This window comes from Taudactylus pleione, unplaced genomic scaffold, assembly GCF_031769625.1.
Source record: "Taudactylus pleione unplaced genomic scaffold, aTauple2 ptg000025l, whole genome shotgun sequence".
Classification (NCBI taxonomy): Eukaryota; Metazoa; Chordata; class Amphibia; order Anura; family Myobatrachidae; genus Taudactylus; species Taudactylus pleione.
The window spans coordinates 10,333,416-10,358,392 of record NW_028284427.1 but is presented as its reverse complement, the minus strand read 5'-3'; the positions used below and the strand labels follow the sequence as shown (position 1 = coordinate 10,358,392).

The following is a 24,977-nucleotide window of genomic DNA, read 5'->3' as shown; positions in this document are numbered from 1 at the left end:
TCTCATGGGCGTGTTATGGGTGTTTCGCTGAACTGGTTGCAAACTTAGACACTTAATCGTTAACATTGGTGACCACACTCTGATGGATAATCTGCAATTAGCATGGGGCTGGTGCAAGTTCCGACGGCTGCATCCAGGAGCGGCTCCTGCCCTCTTACCTTGGGGAGGGCTGCCCCTGCTGCTGGTCTGGCCTTGGCCGGATCCCGGTGCCTGCGGAATGAATCTGGTGCATAACACTGGATTCTGGGGACTGCATTGGTTGCAGCCTCAAGAAGCTCTGTATAGCTGCCCAAAAGACAGAGCAGCAGCTTTCACTGGAAGCCACTCTCTGCTAATCGTAGCCCGGACTGACAGTCCCATAGGGAGGAGACACCTCCCCCTGGAGCTACCTGTCCTTTGTGTGACTGGCAGGTGGCGCTTCCAATGGGAAACCACCTCCAGTCACAGTGAAGCCAGTGCAGTCACGGACTGCAACTGGCTCACTGAAGTAGCGCATTTTACTGGGGAGGCTGCAACCCCGCAGCCCCTAGGTAAATTCTGCCACTGGCTGCGTCTAAACAGATGCTGAAAGTGGGCATCTCAGTCTTCACATTCAAACTCACACTTGTACACCAGGGGCAGATGCGACTACAGCAAAAGACACTAAAGTGATCGCAGCAACATGTGACATAGATTTAGCTGCATAGTTAGTAAAATATTAAAGGGGACGAAATCTGCATACCAATGCATACTGGCATTTGTAGTGCCACCATAGCTAACATCATATTTTATCCTTTTTCTCTGGTACAAGGGGATTGCAGGACTGTTTGTATGTCTGCCATTTAAAAAAATGAAATAAATCAGTGTGGTGGTTTCTAACCGTGCTGTCTAAAAATCTCCTATTAAATGTGCTGCTTCTGCATTTCCCTATAACATTTTTAAATCTGCTAATAAAACAGCCAAAACATCAAGTTTAGAATAATGGCTCTTTTAATCTTTTTAATCAAGAAGATTATTTAGAATGTGAAGTATCAACCAACCACTGGTCACATTGAGAATATAATATATCCTGATTTTTCCCTGACAATACTGAGTCATTTACTAAGGGCTATGGGTCAATAGCGGAGATTGTGAAATCATTCCACCTGTGCAAGCAAATGTTGCACTCTATAAATGGCATTTACTATATGTTGTGAAGTGGTTGTCTTTGTGCACACATACATTCAGAAATCCGCTGCACGATAAGTAGATTAGAGCAGTCCCTAATTGTGTAACTAAATAGAATGTGATAGGTCTGTTTTAATGTTTGTGTTTAGCTTTATCGTCTATTATAATTTATTCTTACTTATCATTACATTTATTTTAGAAGTATGGTAATTTTTGTTGTGACATAACTCCAAACACATACTGGTATTGTAAGTAAAATTGTCTTTAGAGAAAACTTAACACTAGTGTGTACATGCATCCATGTAGGGTGAAAAATATATTGCAATATTGCAAGCTCTATTGGGCATGGACTGATGTGAATGATTATATTATTCTTAGTAAAGCACAGTGTAGTATGTGTGCCCCACATTTATATATATATATATATATATATATATATATATATATATATATACTGTTAATTCAGTAATCAATAACCAAACTCCATCTTGATACCACATACACATTGACAATATTGAAGATCTTTGAGCAGAAGTTAGTACATTTTAATATTTTTTTACTGTCTGAACTGTGAAAATTGTTAATTGACTAGAAGAATATTTGCGACCTGTCTGATAATCAGAAGTTTAGAGTTTTTAATCACGTCAGTCGAAATAATATAAAAAAAAGTAAAACATTAGTAGCGCAGAAATGTTTGAGGTGGGTCTCTTAAATCAGAAGGGAAATATAACATATCAGCTTCATTGTGCAATTATATTTATATAATAAGAACAATATTAAAACATAAGGTGTAATTTATCACCACCAACTACCCACTTTCCCTTAAGACACTGGCATGCAGAGGCGTAACTAGAGAATTTGGCGCCCAGGGCAAAAGGAAAAATGGCGCCGCCCCAACTGTGTATGCGCGCCATAGATGCACATGCCAAAATGGGCATGGCTACATACTGCAATGGGTGTGGCCACTGGAAATTGGGGGCTTGTTAACATGACACGCCACCATTTCTCTTCACTCTGGGAACATTGACCCCCCAACATAAAATCGTTCCGACGCACCCGACTATTTTAAATTAAGAAGAATGTAAAGTAGCTTGATATAGTTAGAATTAATAGGCTTTCACTGTAGTAGCAAATGGCTCCATTTATAAGGTGACTGACTGCAAAGCATGAGATACTACGTTCGAATCCTAGATATAACTGTATTTTAGATTAATAAGAATGTGATGTAGCTTGATATAGTTAGAATTCACAGTCTTCTCTTGTATTAGCAAATGGCTCATTGGTAAGCTGTCTGACTGCAAAGCATGAAGTGACTGGTTCGATTCCCAACTATTACTGTGTTTCGAAATGTGAATAAGAAGAGAAGATGCTGGGATTCACAGAGCAGGAAGCTACATTGCTGAGGGACATTCTTCTATAACGACAACTTCCGGATGCGCTGCCCTGGCCGACCCCGCCCCCCTAGTTACTCCACTGCTGCCATGTAAAATAAAGAATTAAGCAAAATAGGGGAATATAATAAAAGGGGGGGAAAAAATAAACAGGTCCAAATCCGTTTCTTTTTCCATGCATGTCCCTCTTCATATGCACTATAATTAAGGATACTCAGGATTAAATTGGCCCAAGAAAGGAATAAACAAGACCCGCAAAATGAATCTCCTCCAGCCTGTTATCTGCTTTTCAAACACATAACAAAGAACGCTGAAGATTTCCCATGCAAGCAATTGCATTTGACATTTGATTACTGTGTGCAATTTATATAATGATCTGTTTTCAGATCATACACTATTATAAACATTTCAATCTTTTCCTAGCTGGTAAAAATTTTAATTTCAAATAACAACTAACTTCAACTATTGATGGTGCTCACACTTTAGTACTGTGCCACCCGTACGTTGAATAAGTTGTCAAAGATTGCAAATAAAAAACTAATACATATAACATTTTGGAAATCTACAGAATTTAGGTATTCAGGATGGATAAAAAATCAATCCAAATGACATACTGTACGGCCTGATTCAGAGACTTGCATAAATTTGATCTCTACATAATACTCTGATGTCTAATGATCTGTGCATACGCTGGAGCCACACTGCGCATGTGCGGATCTGGTCCTGTGACCATTTTTGGGGTGTGCTGAAGCCAGTGGCTGCATCCTTGGACACAGCGTCACTGGTACTGGCAGTGTGATTTTGGTGGACGTCCTGAGCAACCTGAGGGTTATTCAGGTTTCTGATGTTCACGCAGAGGCTCTGCTGCAGATAACATAGGATACGTGGTATGGTGCCATGTCTCCGGAGATCTGTGTATGCCCACTGCAGAGAAATCACCTGGAAATGGAGTCTGTACCCTTTCCCCAAGATCGGCACATGCACAGTAGACTCTGGCAAGTCTAATGCAGAAAAAGCCGCTGTGAGGGGGGGAGCACGGAGGCAGCACACAGGCTCTCCCCTCTCTTGATCCTCCCCTGGTGTTTTCAGGTAAATAATTACAGCAAAACAAGTTTAAAATAATATTAACAGCAATATCAGGTGTGGGAGTGTCTCATCTATCAGACTGCCCAGTTTATAGAAACAATATGTGAAGTTAATCCATGAGCTCATCTGTTACCAGTATAAATACATAGAACTACATATTACAGACACGGTTGTTTTGCTGAATAAAGTTGATTATTTAAAATTATCTTAATCTTTAACAAGCAGAAAATTCCTGTTGTAATGAGCTTTTTAGGTTACTTAGTACAAATCATTCTTTACAATGTTTTTTTTTTCAGTCATGGATGCGATTGTTCACAAGTGGCTGAAGGATTGCGGCAGCCTATTGGTGAGGATTATATTGCATTATTTGTGGCATACTCACAGCTCAGTCACATCCTTTGGTACATTTTTAGGGAGCAGTTTTAGTCCTTTGTTGCCGCAGCGAACCACAGAGTCCACACAGATGCATTGTTCCGGGCAGCGCACGGTCGGGAGGCAGCTGTTTTCCTCGTTGCCTAGAGTGGTAGCAATAAAAGTATGTTTTTAATTTGCCAAAATATCAAAGTAGATTATAAATTAAAGGTATTTCTGCTCAAACCAGTGCTCCCATCACTTTCCCAGGCTGGAATGGATTTTTTGAATATTTAATTATTCAACAGTAGAATTATCGTTTATTGACCAGTAGCAGCTGCTACCTGAGCATGTTGCGCACATTGATAGAAAGTGGGTGTAGTTTTCTCCTCAAAACAGAGGGACATGCAGTGTCTATAATAAATAAGAATAGTTGCTGGTGACATCTGGCAGAACAAAATGGCACGTCTGTGGAGAATGCTCTGCTTCCTGTGTATTTTTGTACTTTGTTTTTGGTGTAACTAATGGAACTACTAGCCCAAATGTGAGCTTTTAGCTTCATAACGTGTACACACATGCTGCCTTACATAACCGCAGTACTGCATAGACTCTCCTGGCAAAGCAGTAAGGGCCTGATTCAGCAAGGAACGCAAGTGTGTGCACACACGCACTCAGCCGCTGCGTATATATGCTAATCACTGCATACGCACGGCAAAAGCAGCATAAGATGCAGATGCCCAGCACTACACAATGCCGCCCACTTCCCTTTACTCAAAGCCTGAGTAGTCCGCAAGACAGCGGAAACATCGGTAACATTGAGAACCATCGGAACCATACGCACAATAGAGGTTGACCTGATGTCGTGCAGGATTTTGGCCACTTCCTGCGTGCATCAAGTCCTCTGGCTGCGTATGCCGCCGCACTGCCTTAATTATGCACGCCCCGATAATGGCGTCCCAACGCGCAGGCACATCTGTGTTCGCACGATCACCCCCTGTCAGCACCCACAAACGGCACTTCCTGTCAATCAATATCGGAAGGGTCTGCGTACACACTGCGTGTAGTCTGCGTACCCTTACCTGATCGCACTGGCTAGTTCGCGTACACGCAGTGCGAAGAATACGAGTGCGTGCGTTCTCTCACTTGCGTTCCTTGCTGAATCAGACCCTAAGTTACTATTAACACTCCAAACTGGTAATGCTCAGCAGATTTAGCAACTTTTTTTCACAAATTCACTCGATAATTGTTTGTTTTTTGTTATGTTGCAATGATAAAAAAATATACCTATTCCTGCGATTGATGGGGGGCGATAGAACCCATGCTGTGACATATTAAGATTCTTTAGATATACATCATCTGTTTCCATTACACATTAATAGAAGTCAGATCTATGTAAAATGATCTAACGCGTTTTGTTTTGGCATGTCAATTATTACAAGGTCACCCTTTCTGTGCTTTTAGATTGACTGTTCCTGTTACGGTGTGCTCTGACGTATTAAGCAATTTCACTTTAGCACTTACATAAACTGTTTTTCTTCCTTTTTGCAAGTTTCATCTTTTGAACAAATGCTAACAATTTATTTCATGCCAGACAACCGAAATGTGCAACCAGCTCCCCACTGGAAGTAGCGGCTAAGGGGGAAATGAATGACCACAATATTATACTGCTTTCCATGCGGAAATTATGAAAGGGAGGCATGTGTCACATGAGTGGATGGTTCCACAGCTAATGAATCACATTTTGCCTAGTGCCGCCTAACCCCAAAACATAACCATATACTGATGGAAATGTCTGTAGCATTGCAACTAGTAACCCCTGCTGACCAGAATTCTCCTTTACTGCTACCTCCAATTAAGTGGTCAAATCAAGGCCTTTAGTTTTGTGTCACTGTGTAAAGTACAAAACGCATTCAGGAGCCGCTCGCTCGATGCGTTTGCAAATCCAGTGTACGCCCAGCAAGGCAGGCAATTGCACAGCAAGGCATTAGCACGCCCAGTATGTCTTGGCGTGCGATCACTATGTGTATGCAGACACCCACAAGCCATTCATAAGACACCCACTTGCGCACGTCATCTCCTGGAAGTGCTTGAAACCACTGGTACATCGAGCACCATCGGATGCGATCGCAGCGCTTAAAATTGACCATACCCTGCCGCAAGCACTGCGATCACTTCAGTGTGTATTTCAACCAGGTGACGTGTACAATGACACTACCTGTTAATTATGCACGCCTCTGAAACGGCGTTGGGACACTCAGGCACGCCTACGTTTGCACCTCCACTCTCCCGTTTCTAGTGGCCTGCCTCTGTCACCACCCACAAACGGCTTCTGCTGTCACTCATTTAGCTGGGCTGTCTATGCTGGGCGAGCATACGCTTCCCGATCTCTCGCTGTGGTTCGCGCACGCGCAATGCGATGCATACGTATATCGCTACTAACAGTCAGCTACGAGCATTCGCATTATAGCAAGAGGATCTGAATGAGCTTCTCAGTTCACTTTAATGAATTCCAGTATCTCAAACACAGAAATGATTTGTTGATAACTCACATATGCATATGAGACGCCCAAGATAAAAAATGTCCGCCACTTACCAAGCAGAGTGTCCACAGCCCCCTTCCCCTCCCATAAAAGTTCTCTTCTATGCCGCTGGCATCTTTGCACCCTATTTGGAATGCGCTCTCCACTTCTCAATGATCCCCATGATGTTGACAGTAAATTTACCCTCATTTTATGTTATTTTTTTAGTCAGGAAAACTGCTGACCACTATAAAAACTTCCTTAAAGAGTCTATTTTGTCTAAATCTATGATATGTTTGGCAAACATGTCACCAAACGTCACGAGCTGATTTTACCTCAACAGTAATAAAGGTCACTAGTCTTGAGCCCTGCTTAAACATGTTACAGGATATGCAAGAAATCAGGAATACAGACTTGACATGTTTTAAGAAACAATTACATATAAGTAGTCTGTTTATTCCACTTAACAGAAATATATTTCCAGTGAATTGTCAATCAATCTTAGAACAAACCACATGCGTACAACTTGGTGTTACAATTGTGTTCAGTTCCTATAACAACTAAATACAGCACTATAGTGCCTCACTTTCTTGGAAATGTCTATCCGCAGCCACCAAACAGAAACAAATTGCAGTTCTAAGAAAAGAGACCTAGCTACGACATAATGCTTCTGCCAAGTGAATAAGGAAAACATCACTGTTTTCCTCAGCATGTCACAATTTCGATTTTCAATGCTATTGTGTGGTTGAAATACATTCCCTGTAAAATGGAGGCTTTTCTTTGAAATCACTACATAGTAGTAAAGCACTGATGTGACCTGCCGATTTTCCAATGTCTTGCGTGGAAGGTGGCACATGGCGGGCCAGTAGTGGCTTTAGTTCTATAGCAATAGCACATACAACTCTCTCATGCGGTACCCCACACGCCTTCTTTCAAATCTCCCATAGCTTGATCTCTAGTAAATAAAAGAACTGGTAACAATGATAAATCAGCAAAAAAGATGGCATTGGAAGGAGCAGTACTAGACAAACATTAAACTTTAATGGAGCTGCTGCTGCTCCTTAGCAAGTCCAGGGACCAGCATGCAGAAAAATAGTTTTCCAAGGCTCCAGCAGCACCTTTGTAGCCCCAGTCAGTACTGCTTCATCTGCTCCTGCCAGGTCTTGTTAAAGGGAAGAAGCTGGTCAGCTACATTTTAATATTGAATGTGGAATAGCCTTTAAAACTATACAATGAATTATTAAATACAGTTTTCCTGATATGAGCGGTATGCAAAATGAGAGTATCTTCCTATATGCTGAGCTGTAGGGATCTTTGAGGTCTGTGCGAATCATGTAGGATTAAATGTGTTCGTATGGGGTGTAACACGGGGTATAGAAATGAGGACTCAAGACAGGCAGGTACTTGGTAAAGCAGTGTCTTTTAATGGTAGCAGACACTGCACCTGAGCCATACATGCCTACCCTCCCGGTTTTCGCGGGAAGCTCCCGATTTTTCGGGTAACCCCCCGCACCCCAGGAAGGGTAGGCATTTCTCCCGCATTCTGCCCACTTCACAGTGAAGTGGGCAGAATGGGGAAAATTTCCATGGCGATCGCGGGTCCCCATGTAGGGGGCGGGGCTTAATGACACGATTCTCCATGAATCGCGTCATTTAGCACCGCTCTTTATTTAAATTTAAGCCAATTGCGCCAATTTACCACAAAGGGGGCGGGGCTTCATGACGTGCCCTGTCAGGCCCCACCCCCTTCACAGCCCACCTGCTTGTCCTCCTCAGGCTTTTCCCGGGGAGGACAAGCAAAAGGTAGGTAAGTATGACCATAGCATACGTGGATACACACAGGCACATAACAGAAAATAAGCAAATAAACATAAAAGTAAATCTCTCAGCACTCCTTGTGCTAATGTCTGTGGACCTTCCAGGTCCTGGCACCCTAATGCTAACCACCAACCCTGGCCTATCGCCTGCCAGAAACCCTTCCTGTGCTCCAGTGATTATTCCAGCTGGGTCTGTGTAAATGTGAAAACCTGGAATCCACACCTCCACTGCTAATGCAGAATGCACAGGTTTCATTACAGCCTCCCTTGAAGGGAGCAGATTCCACCAGACTGTGGGCAATTCAGGTGAGAGACAACCCCTCTCACCACAGGGGTAATACATGCTTTGGTATGCTGGTCATCATCATCTCAAAGAATGATGGTTCCTGCAGTGTAAATGTAGTTTTCTAACAAAATAAAAATATATAGCAAAAAACAGCCTTTTCTTCTCCCATAGTTGTTGGACACAGCAGTATTCATAGACTAGACTGGCAGAGCTGCAAACAGTGTGGGGTCCCACCCCTAAAAAGTTGTTAGAAGCTCTAGGCTATGACAGGCTGTGCTGGGGGCATTATAGCAGAAAACCAGAAGCATGGGGGTCTATTCATGTACATTTCAGAACGCCATCCGTTGATTATCATTATATATCTCATAATATCGATGCAATATATAGTAGTTTTAAGATGTAATTCACATATACTTACCTGTCCAGAGAAGTGATCCGAAAATCCGCCCCCTCCGTGATCCTTTGGTGAAGTGCGGCGCTCCATCCTATCGTGGACTCTGTTAGCGGGACGCCTCTGCGCATGAGAGAGTCGCAATGGGGCACCGGACAGATAGCATATGCTGGGTCACTTTATTAATCTAAGCACAGGACAGAGCGCCGGAGGGGTGCAGGCAGAGTGAGCCGGCAGCGAGGGCAGCAAACAGAGAGAGGTGACTTAGCATTTCATTAGATTCGGTAACACACAGGGAGCAAGAGGGAATTTTTCTCCCTCCCACTTACTCCCTGGGCAACGTTGATTGGCCGGTGTCAGAGAAGGGGTCGGGGAGAAGGCAGGGAGTTGGATGTTGGATGTTTTCCATGCTCTTCTCCGCTCAGGTGGCACATTACGCCATCCAGAGATGGAGAAAAGATTTTTAGAAGCGAAACAGAAAGCTGAGCTTTCCGTGCGTCTACGAATCGCTCTGCCCATTCTAATGTATAGGGAAGCGATATGTATACTTAGCAGAGACACCCCCGGCGAAATCTCAGATTTCTCCACAATGACCCCTTCTGTGAATAGGATAAAGCCATGAAAAGCCCTGTTATCACTGATAAAAGGCTTTTCATTGCTACATGAATAGATCCCATGGAGTCATAGGGTTATATTTACTACAGTGAGAATTTTTAGAAGTGTAGATGTTGCCCATAGAAACCAATCGGATTCTAGCTATTATCTTCTAGAAGGTGCTAGATAAATGTTAAGTAGAATTTGATTGGTTGCTATGGGCAACAACTCCACTTTTAAAAACCTGTACTTTAGTAAATATACTCCATACACGCAGTCAGATACCAACATTTTATTTCTCACCTGGGGGGAGAGGTGCTTGTCATGTCTTTCTTTCCATGTATGTATTTATTTATTTATTCATTTAAACAACTATAAAGATATTTGCTGATGATAGTCATTTTTAGTATGGATATTTACGCCAAATCTCAGGAGCTGCAGAAGATAAACCTACTGACAGGCGTAAGGACAGCTCCGCATAAGCAGCATTTTTTTGAAGTTACTAAACCCAGACTGAGTGAGATCACCCATTCCCTCCTCTGTACTACCTCCTTTAGTGAATTTACCCCAAATGTGAATTCTTATATACAGTATAACTTATGTCATGAATTATGTTTGTTATTGGAGAAAACATTTATATAGCAAGCGTAGAAGATGCTTAAGACATTTTGTTTCCAAACCATAAAATCTAACTTGTCGTGGATTTAATATACATATAGCCATCAATGATTGCCTTACCGTCACATGTAAAATCCTGTACAGCCACATCTTGAATTGGAATCTCCTTTAAGAAATAAGGTTTCTGACAACGTGGATTTCCACTCACGACCCTCTTCTTCCTAAGCCACTTTCCAAGCCACGCAAGGTGACAGTTACAATTAAAAGGATTGGACAGCAGGTTGCTAAAGTCAAAAAACATATAAAAATTAAAAACGACATGTAATACTTGCACACAGTTATCTTACATTTGCAATCAATTAAGAATCTTCTATCTAAACAAAACAATCATTATTTCATGCATGAGACCTGTCTGAAGTTTAGTAACCCAAGGCAGCTTTGAGATCGTGTTTTATTAGCAGAACTGAATGAATGCATGTCTTAAGGTGTGTACACACTAGACGATATTTTGCTAAATTTTGCCGATTTTGACTCATCAGAACAACAAATCGTGTAAAATATGTCTAAATCGTGAGTGTCCACTGACCATCACGATGCCGATGCGCGTCCCCGCAGGTCGTACATTGCATCTTCAGATATTGCCTACAGCAGGCAAGATCTGCCAATCTTGTTAACAAGATTCAGGTCATAGGTCAGATCGTTTGTCAGATTGGACAGTTTATGCAAGATATCGGTTGTCGGGGAGTGCAGGGGAGTTGCCGGTGGAGTTCAAGGGAAATCGTTGACGACATTGCATCTTATGCGAGTCGTCTAGTGTGTAGGCACCTTAAGCATCGAATTTGTAGAAAGACAATGTAGGCATATTTGAGTCAGAGGTGGCAGAATTGCCTATTTTTTTGTGTCAGACACAAACATACCAAAGGTGTGTTTAGCTGATGTGTGTGCTTTTTGTAATTGGTATGTAGCTGTATAAGTATCTAGCCTTTGGAAAGGAAGGCAAACCCTTTAATGAATCTATTTACAGATCTGGATAATTCTATCTGACTATAGAAGATTAGAGTGCAGCTAAAAAGCCCTTTCCTGGTGTACATCCATGCGTTTGTATGTGCAAGGTAGGGATGACCATCGTTGTGGTTTCCACTGATGGTTACAATTGATAGCCATACACACTATCGATAGCCATATAGCAATTGGCCATTGAAGGTTACCAACTATGCAATGGATGACCATCGATGGTTTCACCAACTGATGGTCATCCCTCTTCTTTGACTGACTGGCCTGAGGGCCAATCAGAACCTGGGGATAGGGCTTTGCAGACGTCAGGACGGACGGAGCTATGCTCCATGACTCGGCACCTTGTAAAAAGCAAACACAAAAAAACCCTTTCGGTTATGCTTAGACATCGATGGAGGGAAACCAACTGGTTGTCGATGGTAAAAGCATTAGACATCAGTCATAAACCATCAATGATTATGAATCGTCGATGGCCTGCCCTAGTACACGGGCTGAGATGCCCGTTGTAAGAGTCCGTAGATGCTGAAATACAGCTTGGTGCATGTTTAGACACACTATTGGTCGCACCATTGAAACTTGCAGCAGCCTTATGGAAGAGGCCTTTTCTCCATCTGATTATGGCCTCCTGTGTGAGTAATTCAGCATCATTGTATGCAACTGCTTTCTGCGACACGCTTCCGACACCCCCATAGGACGCAACATCTCTGTGCATCTTTTCAGCCACCACCCTTGTTACCTCCCGGTCACCATCAAGGAACGCTCCCTATATTGCTGCTACTGTATATACAAATCTGTACTGCGACTCTATACCTACAAAATCGGAACATATGCGCAGTGCGAGTCAGTCACATACGCATAGCTCCACTGCGTCCGATATTGCTGCTGCGTCAATAGGTGAAGCGTTCTCCTGTACTGTATACACACACGCACGCATGCACGCACATAAAATGAGGTTTTAGAAGTGGCAGTATGGTAAATGTAGCTGAAGCTTAAGGTAATTTGATAGGTTTAACTGAATTTCAGCCCTAGTTTTAGAAGCTTTTCCACTGTATTCAAAAAATTTTAAAATGCAAATACAGATTTATGGCACTTATAGGGGTATTCAATATGGGTGCGATAACAACGTTTTTGCGCTAATATCGCACTTTTTAACGTTTTTGCGTTAATATCACTTGTTTTAGTTTTACACCGTATTCAATTTCAAAGACTTATCGCAGTTTTGAAAAGTCTTTGATAAAAAACGGTGATAACTTTTCACCATTGAATAGGTGTCGAAAAAAAGTGCAGAATTAGGGTTTAGGGGTGCAGGCTTAAAAAAATAGCCTGCACCCGTGAGATTGACATTTAAAAAAGAACTGTGTCAAAAAAAGTTTTAAAAAAAAATAGGGACACCCTAAAAAATGTATTTAAAAATTGGGGTGCAAAAAAAAAAAGGGAAAAAATTGTTAAACAATAGGGAAATAGGTTCAGGGCTATTCTGCAAGTATGCGGCAGATGTTTTCTAGAATAGAATTATAGCGGCAGGTGCACAAATGCAGAATTTTTAAAAAATTACTTTAGGGACACCAAAATATGCTAGTACAGGTTGAGTCTCCCATATCCAAATATTCCGAAATACGGAATATTCCAAATTACGGAATATTTTTAGTATGACTGAGAATGTGAAACCTTTGCTTTCTGATGGTTCAATGTACACAAACTTGTTTTAAGGCACAAATTCATTAAAGTACAGTATACAATAACCTTCAGGCTGTGTGTATAAGGTGTATATGAAACATAAATTAATTTTATGTATGTACACAAACTCTTTTTAATGCTCAAAGGCCCTCATTCAGAGCCGTTCGCTATTTGCGGTCGTTCGTTTAAAAACAAGGGGTGGCTATTCAAATGATCCGTACGCACATTGCAGTCTGTTCACACCTCTAAGTCTGAACGAACAAGCAAAACATACGCTCGTTTATTTGTTAAAAACGCCCCCTGGCCGCTCGCACCATACGTCATGTCCGCTATTTATTAGATTAATCGAGTACATCGACCAGCGTATGAACTGCTCGCTATTCTTGTGGTTGGTGTTTGCTACCACAAATTTGCGAGCAGTTCTGGCTATAAAATAACCCAGTGACGTGGTCAATGACGCTGCTGTTTTAAATATACACACCCATAAAACGCCCGTTTTGACCTTTAAGCACGCCTGCGTTCGGATCTCCACTCCCCATTTTCAAGCACCTTCCCCTGTTACCACCCACATACGCCTCATTCTGTCACTCAAAATAGCAGGCATTCGCTATATAGCGTACAAACGATTTTCGGCCGTACTGACTGGTTCGCGCATGCGTACTAAAAAGCGTACGCATGCGCAGATGTGCAAACATCGCTCGGAACGAGCGTACTGCCGCTAACGAGCGGCTCTGAATGAGGGCCAAAATTATAAAAAATATTGTATAAAATGAGCTGCAGGCTGTGTGTATAAGGTGTATATAGAACATAAATGCATTCTGTGTTTAGTTGTGGGTCCTATACCCAAGATATTTCATTATAGTATGCAAATATTCCAAAATATGGAATAATCCGATATCCAAAATACCCCTGGTCCCGAGCATTTTGGATATGGGAGACTCAACCTGTACCCATTTTCATGTACCCCAAATTTGATGGGACCACTTAAAAAAACGAAAAAAACCTAAGTGCTCTTCTGCATCACTTCTTCAAAAACACCTGCTGCGGCTATTTAAATCCCCAACTTTCAATTAAAGGATAAAACGGGGGTACCCATAGTGTTCCCCCATGGTTTTACAACTTTAGGGGGGTCTTACAATTATTTTAAGGAAAAATTCGTAACTTTACGCAAATCCAACTTCGGAGTTTCCCGTTTTCGTTAATTTTATTTTGAATACGGGGATAAGCGGGAGCGCGCACCATACCTTTACGCAGTAAAAAACTCCGATATGAAACGTTAACTTCGCCAGGGAAGTTAACCTTTCATATTGAATACCCCTCTTAATGTGACCCTGTACTTTAATAGACAGTGTTAAAAAGCATATGGAATTATGGCTGTGTTTTCCCCATCCCTCCCAAATACACAGGTACATACTGACAGACACACACAGATGTGACACACAGACAGAAAGACACATGCAGCCAGAACAGAGACAGCGGGATGCATCAAGCCCAAAATGCATTTAAATCTCAGAAAACTGCAATTTGCAGTGGTTTGACCGAATTTCTCCAATGTACCAAACTCCAGAAAGCAAAACTTTCTGGAGCTTGCACCCCATAGGCAATGCTATCTACATCTATGCCTATTGGCTTCTTACCGCATCATTCCTCAACAAGGATCCAAAAGGATCCCTACCAGTGTCCCCCGGCCGCACATGTGCAGAAGGACTTCCGGGTCATAAATCTGGATGTCTTCACACCGCAAAGGAGAGTTCTTACCTAAAGAGCTGTTCTTTGCAGCTTTAAATGCAATTGTACATGTATACAGTGTTACTAAATGCGGAATGGGATTGAAATACAGACAGCTCACCAGCCGCCAGTTCAATTTCCAACAGTGGAAGGCCGACAGTAGGAGAGCCCGACGCCCTGTGGTAAGTATCCTAACACGCTCCTCCCTAACCCTAACCCTCCCTTAAGGTTGCCTTACCCTAACCTCCCCCCTAGTGCCTAACCCTAACCTCCCCCCTAGTGCCTAACCCTAACCCTCCCCCCTAGTGCCTAACCCTAACCTCCCCCCTAGTGCCTAACCTTAGCCTCCCGCCAGGGGTGCCTAAACCCAACCTCCCTTCCAGCAGCCTAAACCTAACCCTCCCAGGGGGGTGCCTAACACTAACTCCGCCTTCCCCTAGCCTAACCCTAACCTTCCCCGGGGGCGGGGTGCCTAACCCTAAGTCCCCCTCGGGGGTCTCTAAACCTAACCCCCCCATCCCTGGGCTAAGTGTTACACTTACCCGGCACACGACAATCGGGATGGCGGGGGTCGGTCTTCCAGCGTCGGGATTAAGATAGGCGTCTGTATTTCAACGCCTTTCTTAAGTCCTGTGTCAGGCAGGTAGTGTCAGGATTGGGACCGGTGGCATTGCATCCACCGGTTTATTAGCTACATCCCACTAAACGCCACTATGCATACGATCAGTGGCAGGATGTATCCATTTCAAAATATGGTGCTTGATGAATAGCAGCTGGCTCTATCAGTAAAGTACCTGCCTGTGGAATATTAATAGAACATGTACATATTACATACACAATTAAAATACTATAAGTGTATCTATCATACTGTACACATTTACAGTTTCAATAACAAAACCCTCAAATATGTAAGGGACATTTTCCATCCTTGAGCAGTGTTTTCAGCAAAAGACTACGTATACTGAGACATTGACTCTAACTTAACCTTATTTTGTGGTAAATAGGTCTGAAAGCAATTGTCATGGAAACAAACTGTGTGGATAACAGCATTTACAATCACTAGATTCACATAAGGATTGCATCTGCAAAATGTAGCCAGCGATAGCCAATTTATAGATCCTAACACTAGAATAGACAGCAGCTAAAATTCATCCTAAAGTGCCCACGTCACTGTCACTCTGAGAAAGAGAATTCTGACACAAAAAAATCATGAAACCTGATAGATTAGCAGCAAAATTAGGAATGTTTATTTTTTTTTCTTATTGGTTACATATTACTATGCTCCTATCTAAAATCTAGTGGAGTATTTAATTAAACAAGTCCAGTATATCATCCACATTTAGAGACATACAATATTAAAATATTAAAGAGGAAAAAATGTTCTTTAATGTGCTAGCGATGAATAGTTTATGTTCATACTGGGAATTCATATGTGCAGATATGATTAGAATATAACAAGCCATATCCATCAGATGAACATTCAGGTCATAGGTGATTTAAGAAGTTCTTGGCCCATGGTCCAGTCTTTTGCACACCCCCTTCCCTTGTATCCCAAACATATGCTCTGTCACCTGTGCAGAAGATACCACATAGTCTGGCATTGTGTCAGAGTCTTTGCTATATTCTGCACAGGCACTGGCAGCCATATTTTCAAAGGACTAAGGTCAGTCAGCGGCACTGATTTTTCAAAGCCACATTACCAATTCCACAGGGAGTGCCATAAATATGGCTCATTCCTGCCACATTCCTGGATTTAGGGTGGGTGGCATTGGTACATCCAATATAGATGAGCCACTAATTAAGGTCATTATATCTAAATTACAATTAATGGCAGTACAGGTTGAGTCTCCCATATCCAAATAATCCGAAATACGGAATATTCCGAAATACGGGATATTTTTAGCATGACTGAGATAGTGAAACCTTTACTTTCTGATGGTTCAATGTACACAAACTTTGTTTAAGGCACAAAATTATTAAATCGAAAGTATAAAATGACCTATAGGCTGTGTGTATAAGGTGTATATGAATATGAAACATAAATTAATTTCATGTATCTACACAAACATTGTTTGAGCCACAACATTATTGAAAATATTGTATAAAATTACCTTCAGGCTGTGTGTATAAGGTGTATATAATACATAAATGCATTCTGTGTTTAGACTTGGGCCCTATTCCTAAGACATTTCAATATGGTATGCAAATATTCCAAAATACGGAATATTCCGATATCCCAACACTCTTAGCCCCAAGCATTTTGGATATGGGAGACTCAAACTGTAGTTAATTTCAACACACCCTATTCTCTAACCACAGTCCATGAGAAATAGTTTGTTATTTAATAGTAACTGCAAACACTTACATTGTGGACAATGAAACCAAGGTGTTAAATGCTCCAGGTGTAATAGTCGTAATTCGGTTATCATAAAGAGAAAGGAGTCTCACTGAACTCAGCCCAGTGAATGTGTCGTTATTGATGCAGGTCATCAAGTTACTCCGTAGCATCCTACAAAACAAAATAACCCACATAACATAATGTCAAAGGGATGTTTTTACCACTGCTACCCAAGTGTTAGCCCCAGCTGAATTAAAGTATTGTCTGTATGAAGGACTTACTCTGATGTTACTTTGCAGAGCTCCCGCAAGATTTCATATTGTTAAAGTCTCCCATACAGACTTTATTGTCGTGTAACAACAGTGAGACAAACCCAGAACTCACACAGATGCACAACAGGAGCAGAGAAAATTGGAGCAGACCAGGAGAACATACTATGAGAGAAGAGCAGGAGAACATACCATAAGAAAAGAGCAGGAGAACATACTATGAGAGAAGACCAGGAGAACATACTATGAAATAAGACAAGGAGAACATACGAGAGAAGACCAGGAGAGCAATCAATGAGAGAATAACAGGAGAACATACAGTCAGGTGCATAAATATTGGGACATTGACAGAATTTTCATATTTTGGCCTCTATTCACCACCACAATGGCTTTGAAATGAAACAAACAAGATGTGCTTTAATTGCAGACTTTCAGATTTAATTTGAGGGTAATTACATCCAAATCAGGTGAACGGTGTAGGAATTACAACGGTTTCTATATGTGCCTCCCACTTTTTAAGGGGCCAAAAGTAATGGGACAAACTATACAATCCTAAATCTAACTTTCACTTTTTAATACTTTGTTGCAAATCCTTTGCAGGCAATTACAGCCTGAAGTCTGGAACGCATAGACATCACCAGACGCTGGGTTTCATCCCTGGTGATGCTCTGCCAGGCCTCTACTGCAAATGTCTTCAGTTCCTGCTTGTTCTTGGGGCATTTTCCCTTCAGTTTTGTCTTCATCAAGTGAAATGCATGCTCAATCGGATTCAGGTCAGGGGATTGACTTGGCCATTGCATAATATTCCACTTTTTAGCCTTAAAAAACTCTTTGGTTGCTTTTGCAGTATGCTTCGGGTCATTGTCCATCTGCACTGTGAAGCGCCGTCTAATGAGTTCTGAAGCATTTGACTGAATATGAGCATATAATATTGCCCGAAACAATTCAGAATTCATTCTGCTGCTTTTGTCAGCAGTCACATCATCAAAAAATACAAGGGAACCAGTTCCATTGGCAGCCATACATGCCCACGCCATGACATTACCACCACCATGCTTCACTGATGAGGTGATATGTTTTGGATCATGAGCAGTTCCTTTCCTTCTCCATACTCTTCTCTTACCATTACTCTGGTACAAGTTGATCTTTGTCTCATCTGTCCATAGGATGTTGTTCCAGAACTGTAATGGCTTTTTTAGATGTTGTTTGGCAAACGCTAATCTGGTCTTCCTGTTTTTGTGGCTCACCAATGGTTTACATCTTGTGGTGAACCCTCTATATTCACTCTTGTGAAGTCTTCTCTTGATTGTTGACTTTGACACATATACACCAACCTCCTGGAGAGTGTTCTTGATTTGGCCAACTGTTGTGAAGGGGTTTTTCTTCACCAGGGAAATAATTCTTCTGTCATCCACCACAGTTGTTTTCCATGGTCTACCGGGTCTTTTGGTGTTGCTGAGCTCTCTGGTGCATTTTTTCTTTTTAAGAATGTTCCAAACAGTTGATTTGGCCACACCTAATGTTTTTGCTATCTCTCTGATGGGTTTGTTTTGATTTTTCAGCCTAATGATGGCTTGCTTCACTGATAGTGACAGCTCTTTGGATCTCATATTGAGAGTCGACAGCAACTGATTCCAAATGCAAATGTCACACCTAAAATCAACTCCAGACCTTTTACCTGCTTAATTGATAATGAAATAACGAGGGAATAGCCCACACCTGTCCATGAAATAGCTTTTGAGTTGATAGTCCCATTACTTTTGACCCCTTAAAAAGTGGGAGGCACATATAGAAACCGTTGTAATTCCTACATCGTTCACCTGATTTGGATGTAATTACCCTCAAATTAAATCTGAAAGTCTGCAATTAAAGCACATCTTGTTTGTTTCATTTCAAAGCCATTATAGTGGTGAATAGAGGCCAAAATATGAAAATTCTGTCAATGTCCCAATGTTTATGCACTTGACTGTACAATGCGAGAAGACCACGAGAACATAAAATGAGAGAAGACAAGGAGAACATACTATGAGAGAAAACCAGAAGAACATACAATGCGAGAAACCAGGAGAACATAAAATGAGAGAAGACCAGGAGAACATACTATGAAAGATGACCAGGAAAACATAGAGTGAAAGAAGGCAAAGAAAACATACAATGAGGGAATGTCAGGAGATCATACAATGAGGGAAGGCCAGGAGACCATACAATGCGAGAAGACCAGGAGAACATAAAATGAGAGAAGACCAGGAGAACATACTATGAGAGAAGACCAGAAGAACATACACTGCTAGAAGACCAGGAGAACATAAAATGAATGAAGACAAGGAGAACATACCATAAGAGAAGACTAAGAAAAGATAGAATGAAAGAAGACCAAGAGAACATACATTGAAATCAGAAATGGAAAATACATCTGAAGGTAACATAAAGTGGGAGCAGGGACTATAATAGTGGATAAAAGGGGGATATAGGAAGTAAGGGGTGTAGACAATAAACAGTGACGACAGCCAAGTGTAACTCTTTAAATTTAAAGTAGTAAAAATAAATCTGCCAGAGCTATCAAGCATAGAATGTATATCTATCTATCTGCTTGATAGGTGCATTGAGGTTTTCGTGGTTGCCAGAAATATCCCCAAAGTATACAGTTTTGCTAGTTCCAAGAAAATAATTAGTTCTACCATAAACAACACCTGTAGCCCCTGATAAAATATCTTAGAAACACAGTCAGGCATAGTGCAAGAGGCTGCCCATCATGTATCACCTCTTCTAGATCTGTTAATGTTTGTTTCATAATTCATTCATTATCACAACTACTCTCAGCCAACAATCCTCACATGTGTTTGCACTGCATAAAAATGTATTTTAGAAACAAAAGGCCTCCTGAGTATATCCATATGCTGTGTGAATGTTCCTCTGGCCTTTCTTTCCACAATCCTTCAATATTATCTGTATTCAAGGAAACATTACACTTCTGTTATTTATTGCATACAGTATGTTTACCATAAAGCTAACAAGCCTTCTCTGACATATCAACACTCCTTTCACAGATATTCACGTGTTCTGTCTACTCACAGTGTCTTGAGGCCTACTAGGCCTCTAAAAATCCGCCCCTGTACAGATTCCAGCAGATTCCCTGTCAGCATCAGCTCTTGCACCCCGGCAGCACCATCAAATGCACCTTCACGTACATCTTTGATCTTGTTATTGCTCAAATTTCTATAAAAAGAAAAAAATTAAGCACGAGATTCTTTAAAGTAAAGGGACACAATCAGCAATACCTCCAACCTGAAAGCAGTACTGTTGCCGTTTGTCTATTTTTGCTCATTTAAATTAGGGATGGCCATCAATCATCAATAGTTAACTAACATCGATGATTAACTACCAATGGTTGATGGTTTTGCTGTCAATGGCAGAGATCCAATGGTTCTCTGCCATCAATGGCAGAGTATGACCCAATGCTTTTTTTTCTCTTTGGGATGGAGCTTAGCCCCCCCCAGGTGGCCGCTAATCCCGCCCCCTTTTCTGATTGGTCCACGTTTCCTCCGTGCCCCCAGCAGTGGTGGCCCTTGAGGGATGCAAACCATCGATGGTTCACTATAGATGGTTTAGTGCCACTGATGGTAATCACCGATGGAGCCACATGATTGCCATCCATAATTTAATTCTGGGAGATTTTCCTATCCATATAATGTACACAGTAATTATCTTATATACCGTATACAATTCATTGGTCTATTTGTCTGTTTATTTATATTTTCCGGTTATGCATTTGGAAACCCCTTCGCCGATTCGGATGAAACCAATGTGAGGTGGTCCAGTTGGATCCCGGCCAATATTTTAGGGAGGTAGGGTCCCGGTCGGACATCCCATTGGTGTACGCTGGGCAGAACTCTGACCCAGGGAGCCTGTTCTGAGCCTTCCACTGGATGGAAATGGATGAAAACTTCACAGAGTGGTAACATTGGATCCCAACAGGCATGCTAGAGGGTTGAGGTCCTGGTCGGACCTCCTGTTGGTGTACACTGGGCAGAACTTTGATCCAGGGACACTGGGCAGAACTTTGACCCGGGGAGCCTGTTCTGGGCCTTCCATTGAATAGTTTTACATGAAAACTTCACAGAGAAGTGGAAATTGGACTGAGATGCCTAATGCCTGGTCGGACCACACCGCGGCGTGCGCTGAGCAGTACTTTGACTCAGGGAGCCTGTTCTAGGTCTTCCACTGGATGGATTTGGTTGACATCACAGACTTTGGAAAAAAACTTCAGAGTGGTAACACTGGATCCGAAAAGACATACTAGGGAGCTGGATGGATTTGGATGACATCACATGATAAAACTTAATAACTTGAAGATTTAAACTCGGGCAACACCGGGTACTTCAGCTAGTTTCTCACAAAATATTGTTCTGGTCAGGTGATTAGGTTAACATTTACTTTCTTATTTCTTAGGTAAAAAAAATATGTATGCATCATTTTATAATTGTAATCTCCCTGCTCTGGAAATATACCACACAACCAAAAAAAGTGAAATCTATATTACAAAAAAAATGACTAAAAATCTAGCAATGCATATCAGGCATGAGAACAGAGAAAAGTGATGCTAAAACCCACTGTAAGGCATGTCCTATCTTAGCATCTGGAAGTAAGTAGAAAACCAGTAAATTAGCTAACACAGCTCTGCTTACATTTTCCGCAGGTTTGGCAACTTCTTGAATATTCCTGTAGCTTCCAGGACTGAAATTTCATTGTCATTCAAACGCCTAATAAATAGAAACAGAGAACTTATAAACTTACATGCATTCTTCAATATGTACATTCACTCCTAATTCTTTTCCTTATTTCCATAGCTTGCCTTTATCAGCAAGCTGTGACCCGATCTAGGAAAAAGTGTGATTGCTAAAATAAAAAAAATTACTAATGTAATATTTCCTAAAACAGGCACATCTGGAAATTGTAGTAGGAAAGATGTATTTTCTTTACATCTAAATAAATTTAGAAGTCAAATTAAAGGAGAACTAACATCACCAAAATTATTTATTTTTATTATTAATTATACATCTATAAATTATATAGTTTGGCAGGGGCATAATTACAGTGGGTACAGGGGGTATCAATGTTTTTGAGCAAAGACCCCCTCCCTTGTCCTTTGAACAGCTCACACAACCAAACGCTGCTGGGAGAGACAGTGATGCTCCTCCCACCCTCTAGGTGTGGGTGTTTTTTTGAGGGAGACCAAGGCTGGTTCATCAGCTCACAGAAAATGGGACGATGTATTGGGTTACTGTCATCTGCAAAACTAGGGTATCAACCAAGAGCTCAGTAAACAGGAGCCTGCCAATTTGGATTGGGTGCACTGCTGCATAATATGAACTAGGGACACTATGTGGCTATTGTGAAATTAAAGCATTTGTAGCATAATGTGAACTGGAGGCTCTACAATGTGGCATAAAATGAACTGGGGGCACTGTGTGGCACAATGTGAACTAGGGCACTACTATGGAGCATAACATTATCGACCACAACTCAGAGTATTCCTCTATAAATATGGGGAGGGGCCCCTTCAAAACGTTGCTCTAGCTAAGGGGATACTAGACCTCATTCAATTTTTTTGTGTGCATTAAAGGGTCAAAAAATAATCAGGGTGCTGCTATTTTACTGTGCACGCAAACCCTCACCACCGCCCCAAAACAAAGGTATTTATTCTTGTAAATTGCAAGTGGTTACATTTGCAGGGTATTATTGGGTGAGATGTAGATATGAAATCTGTGATAGAAAGTAGATAAAGTATAGGGTGCTATTGCTGTGTGACTGTGCAGCAACCCTAAATATCACCACAAAAAGCTTGATTTACAAGCTTGGAATTGCCTCATGTTTGAACAGAAGGGGGTCCATAGATTGCTATAGAGATGGAAAGACTGGCCCACCCACCACCACCTACCTACAACCAAGTCCTAGAATACGATCCACCAATGCTTTACCACCAATCCTACCAATGCTTTGTCCCTGCCTGAATGCCAGATATGTTACTTTCTTGTTTTGTAAATCAGCAACCTGCTGCTCTGATAGTGAGGACACATAGGGGTTTGTGAGAGATTACATTTTTTCCAACAAGAAGAGGCTAAGCAGCATCAGTAGTAAGAGCCAGGTCCTGTAATATATGTGGTGGTGGGAGATGATATCAGATCATGCAGAGTTACTATACACAGATTCAGTACCATCTTTATCCTTATTTTGTTAGTGAAATGACTGTGCATTAATGTAGAGTAATACGTGGCCACACAGAGGCATGTGAAGATGCCATGACAGTTGGAATAATATCCTGCATGGAAAGAATACGTGGGCATAGTGCAGTTTATCACTGACAGAAAGATCCATGAATAGACCCCACCGTGATTTGTTCATTGGCGGAAGCCCATGTAACAACCTCTGTATAGTAAGCCTAGCCTGGAAAGGGATGTGCGGGGATACTGGGCAGCTCTTCCTTGATTTCTCTTGCCTGATTCATAGGGATCAATCCAATTACCCGTGAGTCCCATCGCAGCACGAGAACGGTTGTATGCCGCACTTACGTTATCGCCAGACTAGCGGATTTTAGGGTTGTGTACAAAAATGTGCAAGTCTGGCACTGTACGGGGCCATGGGGGCCACGAGTTTGGGTGAAGTAGCCAGCGTTTGTACGCAGGTAATCAGATTGACCCCATAAAGTCAGGTCTATGCTGGGTGAAGACTGATGATTCTATTGGCTGTGTGAAAATGTAGATACAAAAGGCCATATCCTTCCATGGATACAAACCCAGTAAAGACTGATGCAGTGTGATGTCTGCTGCACTCATAGCTGGTTACTTCTGTTGTCACCTGTCTAGCATGGCCAGCCTTCTGGTGTCTACAGTACATGAGAAGCTGGAATTTAAGGACTATTTGGAACCTGGATGCATAGCAAAGTCCTCTATAGTCCTGGCTATCAGGTACCTCTTTGCCTCCCTGAAGGGATATGTTGCCAGCATGTGTTCCCATATCTGACCACCATCATACACAAGAAGACTCTCTATGGTGTGGAAGAGACATTGATGCAACCCATCCTGCACCCTATGCTGTTACATGTTATGTATAGTTCTACTGTATATAGGTTTATAATTATATGTGTGTGTCTGTGTCTGTGTGTTGTATATCTAGTTTTAATAACAGTTCTGAATAATTCTAATTTATGTATGTTATGCTTACAATTTAATAGTTAACGGAATATATGTTACGTTTTTAATTTAATAGTTCTGCTGTATATACATTATGTTTATAATGTAATAGTTCTACTGAATATATGGTATGTGTATAATTTAATTATAAAGACCTGGTTACTACTATGGCATGCATTATCCATTGTAAATTACTGTAACTGAATGTTAATGTTATAAATACTATGTAGGCACCAAAAAAATACAAAGTACCATAACCCACGAGGGTGAGGGCGGTTTTGCCAAAAGCAAAACATGAAGATGGTCTTAGAGCCAAAATTAAAACACGGGGGATCACACACATCTCTAACTACAGTATAACAGTATGATTTGTCTGTAACACAAGCAAATAGAGGTACAAGGTTATATTAGTTGTTTACGGGGATGTATTGTCTTTTTTTTTTTTGTAAAATGACTTGTTGAAAATTCTATTAAAATTACCTGACTCAAAAAAAAAAAAATAATACAGGAACAAGAAACATACTGTAACACAGAAAAAGGAAGGAGAAGCAGTCATAGGTAA

The 24,977-nt window shown here is 41.4% G+C and overlaps 1 protein-coding gene across 2 annotated transcripts in view; it reads right to left on the bottom strand.

Annotated features, from left to right (window-relative positions):
* The window catches only part of SLIT3 (slit guidance ligand 3), a 747,204-nt gene that overhangs the window by 101,402 nt on the left and 620,825 nt on the right, over nucleotides 1-24,977 (bottom strand). For both annotated transcript variants that reach the window (XM_088451316.1, XM_088451322.1), the window contains 5 exons: nucleotides 21,911-21,985; nucleotides 20,298-20,441; nucleotides 16,984-17,127; nucleotides 10,320-10,483; nucleotides 4,006-4,138 (listed from right to left, as the gene is read on the bottom strand). In XM_088451316.1, the coding sequence (XP_088307442.1) occupies nucleotides 4,006-4,138; nucleotides 10,320-10,483; nucleotides 16,984-17,127; nucleotides 20,298-20,441; nucleotides 21,911-21,985 (660 nt within the window). The remainder of the gene's footprint in view (nucleotides 1-4,005; nucleotides 4,139-10,319; nucleotides 10,484-16,983; nucleotides 17,128-20,297; nucleotides 20,442-21,910; nucleotides 21,986-24,977) is intronic.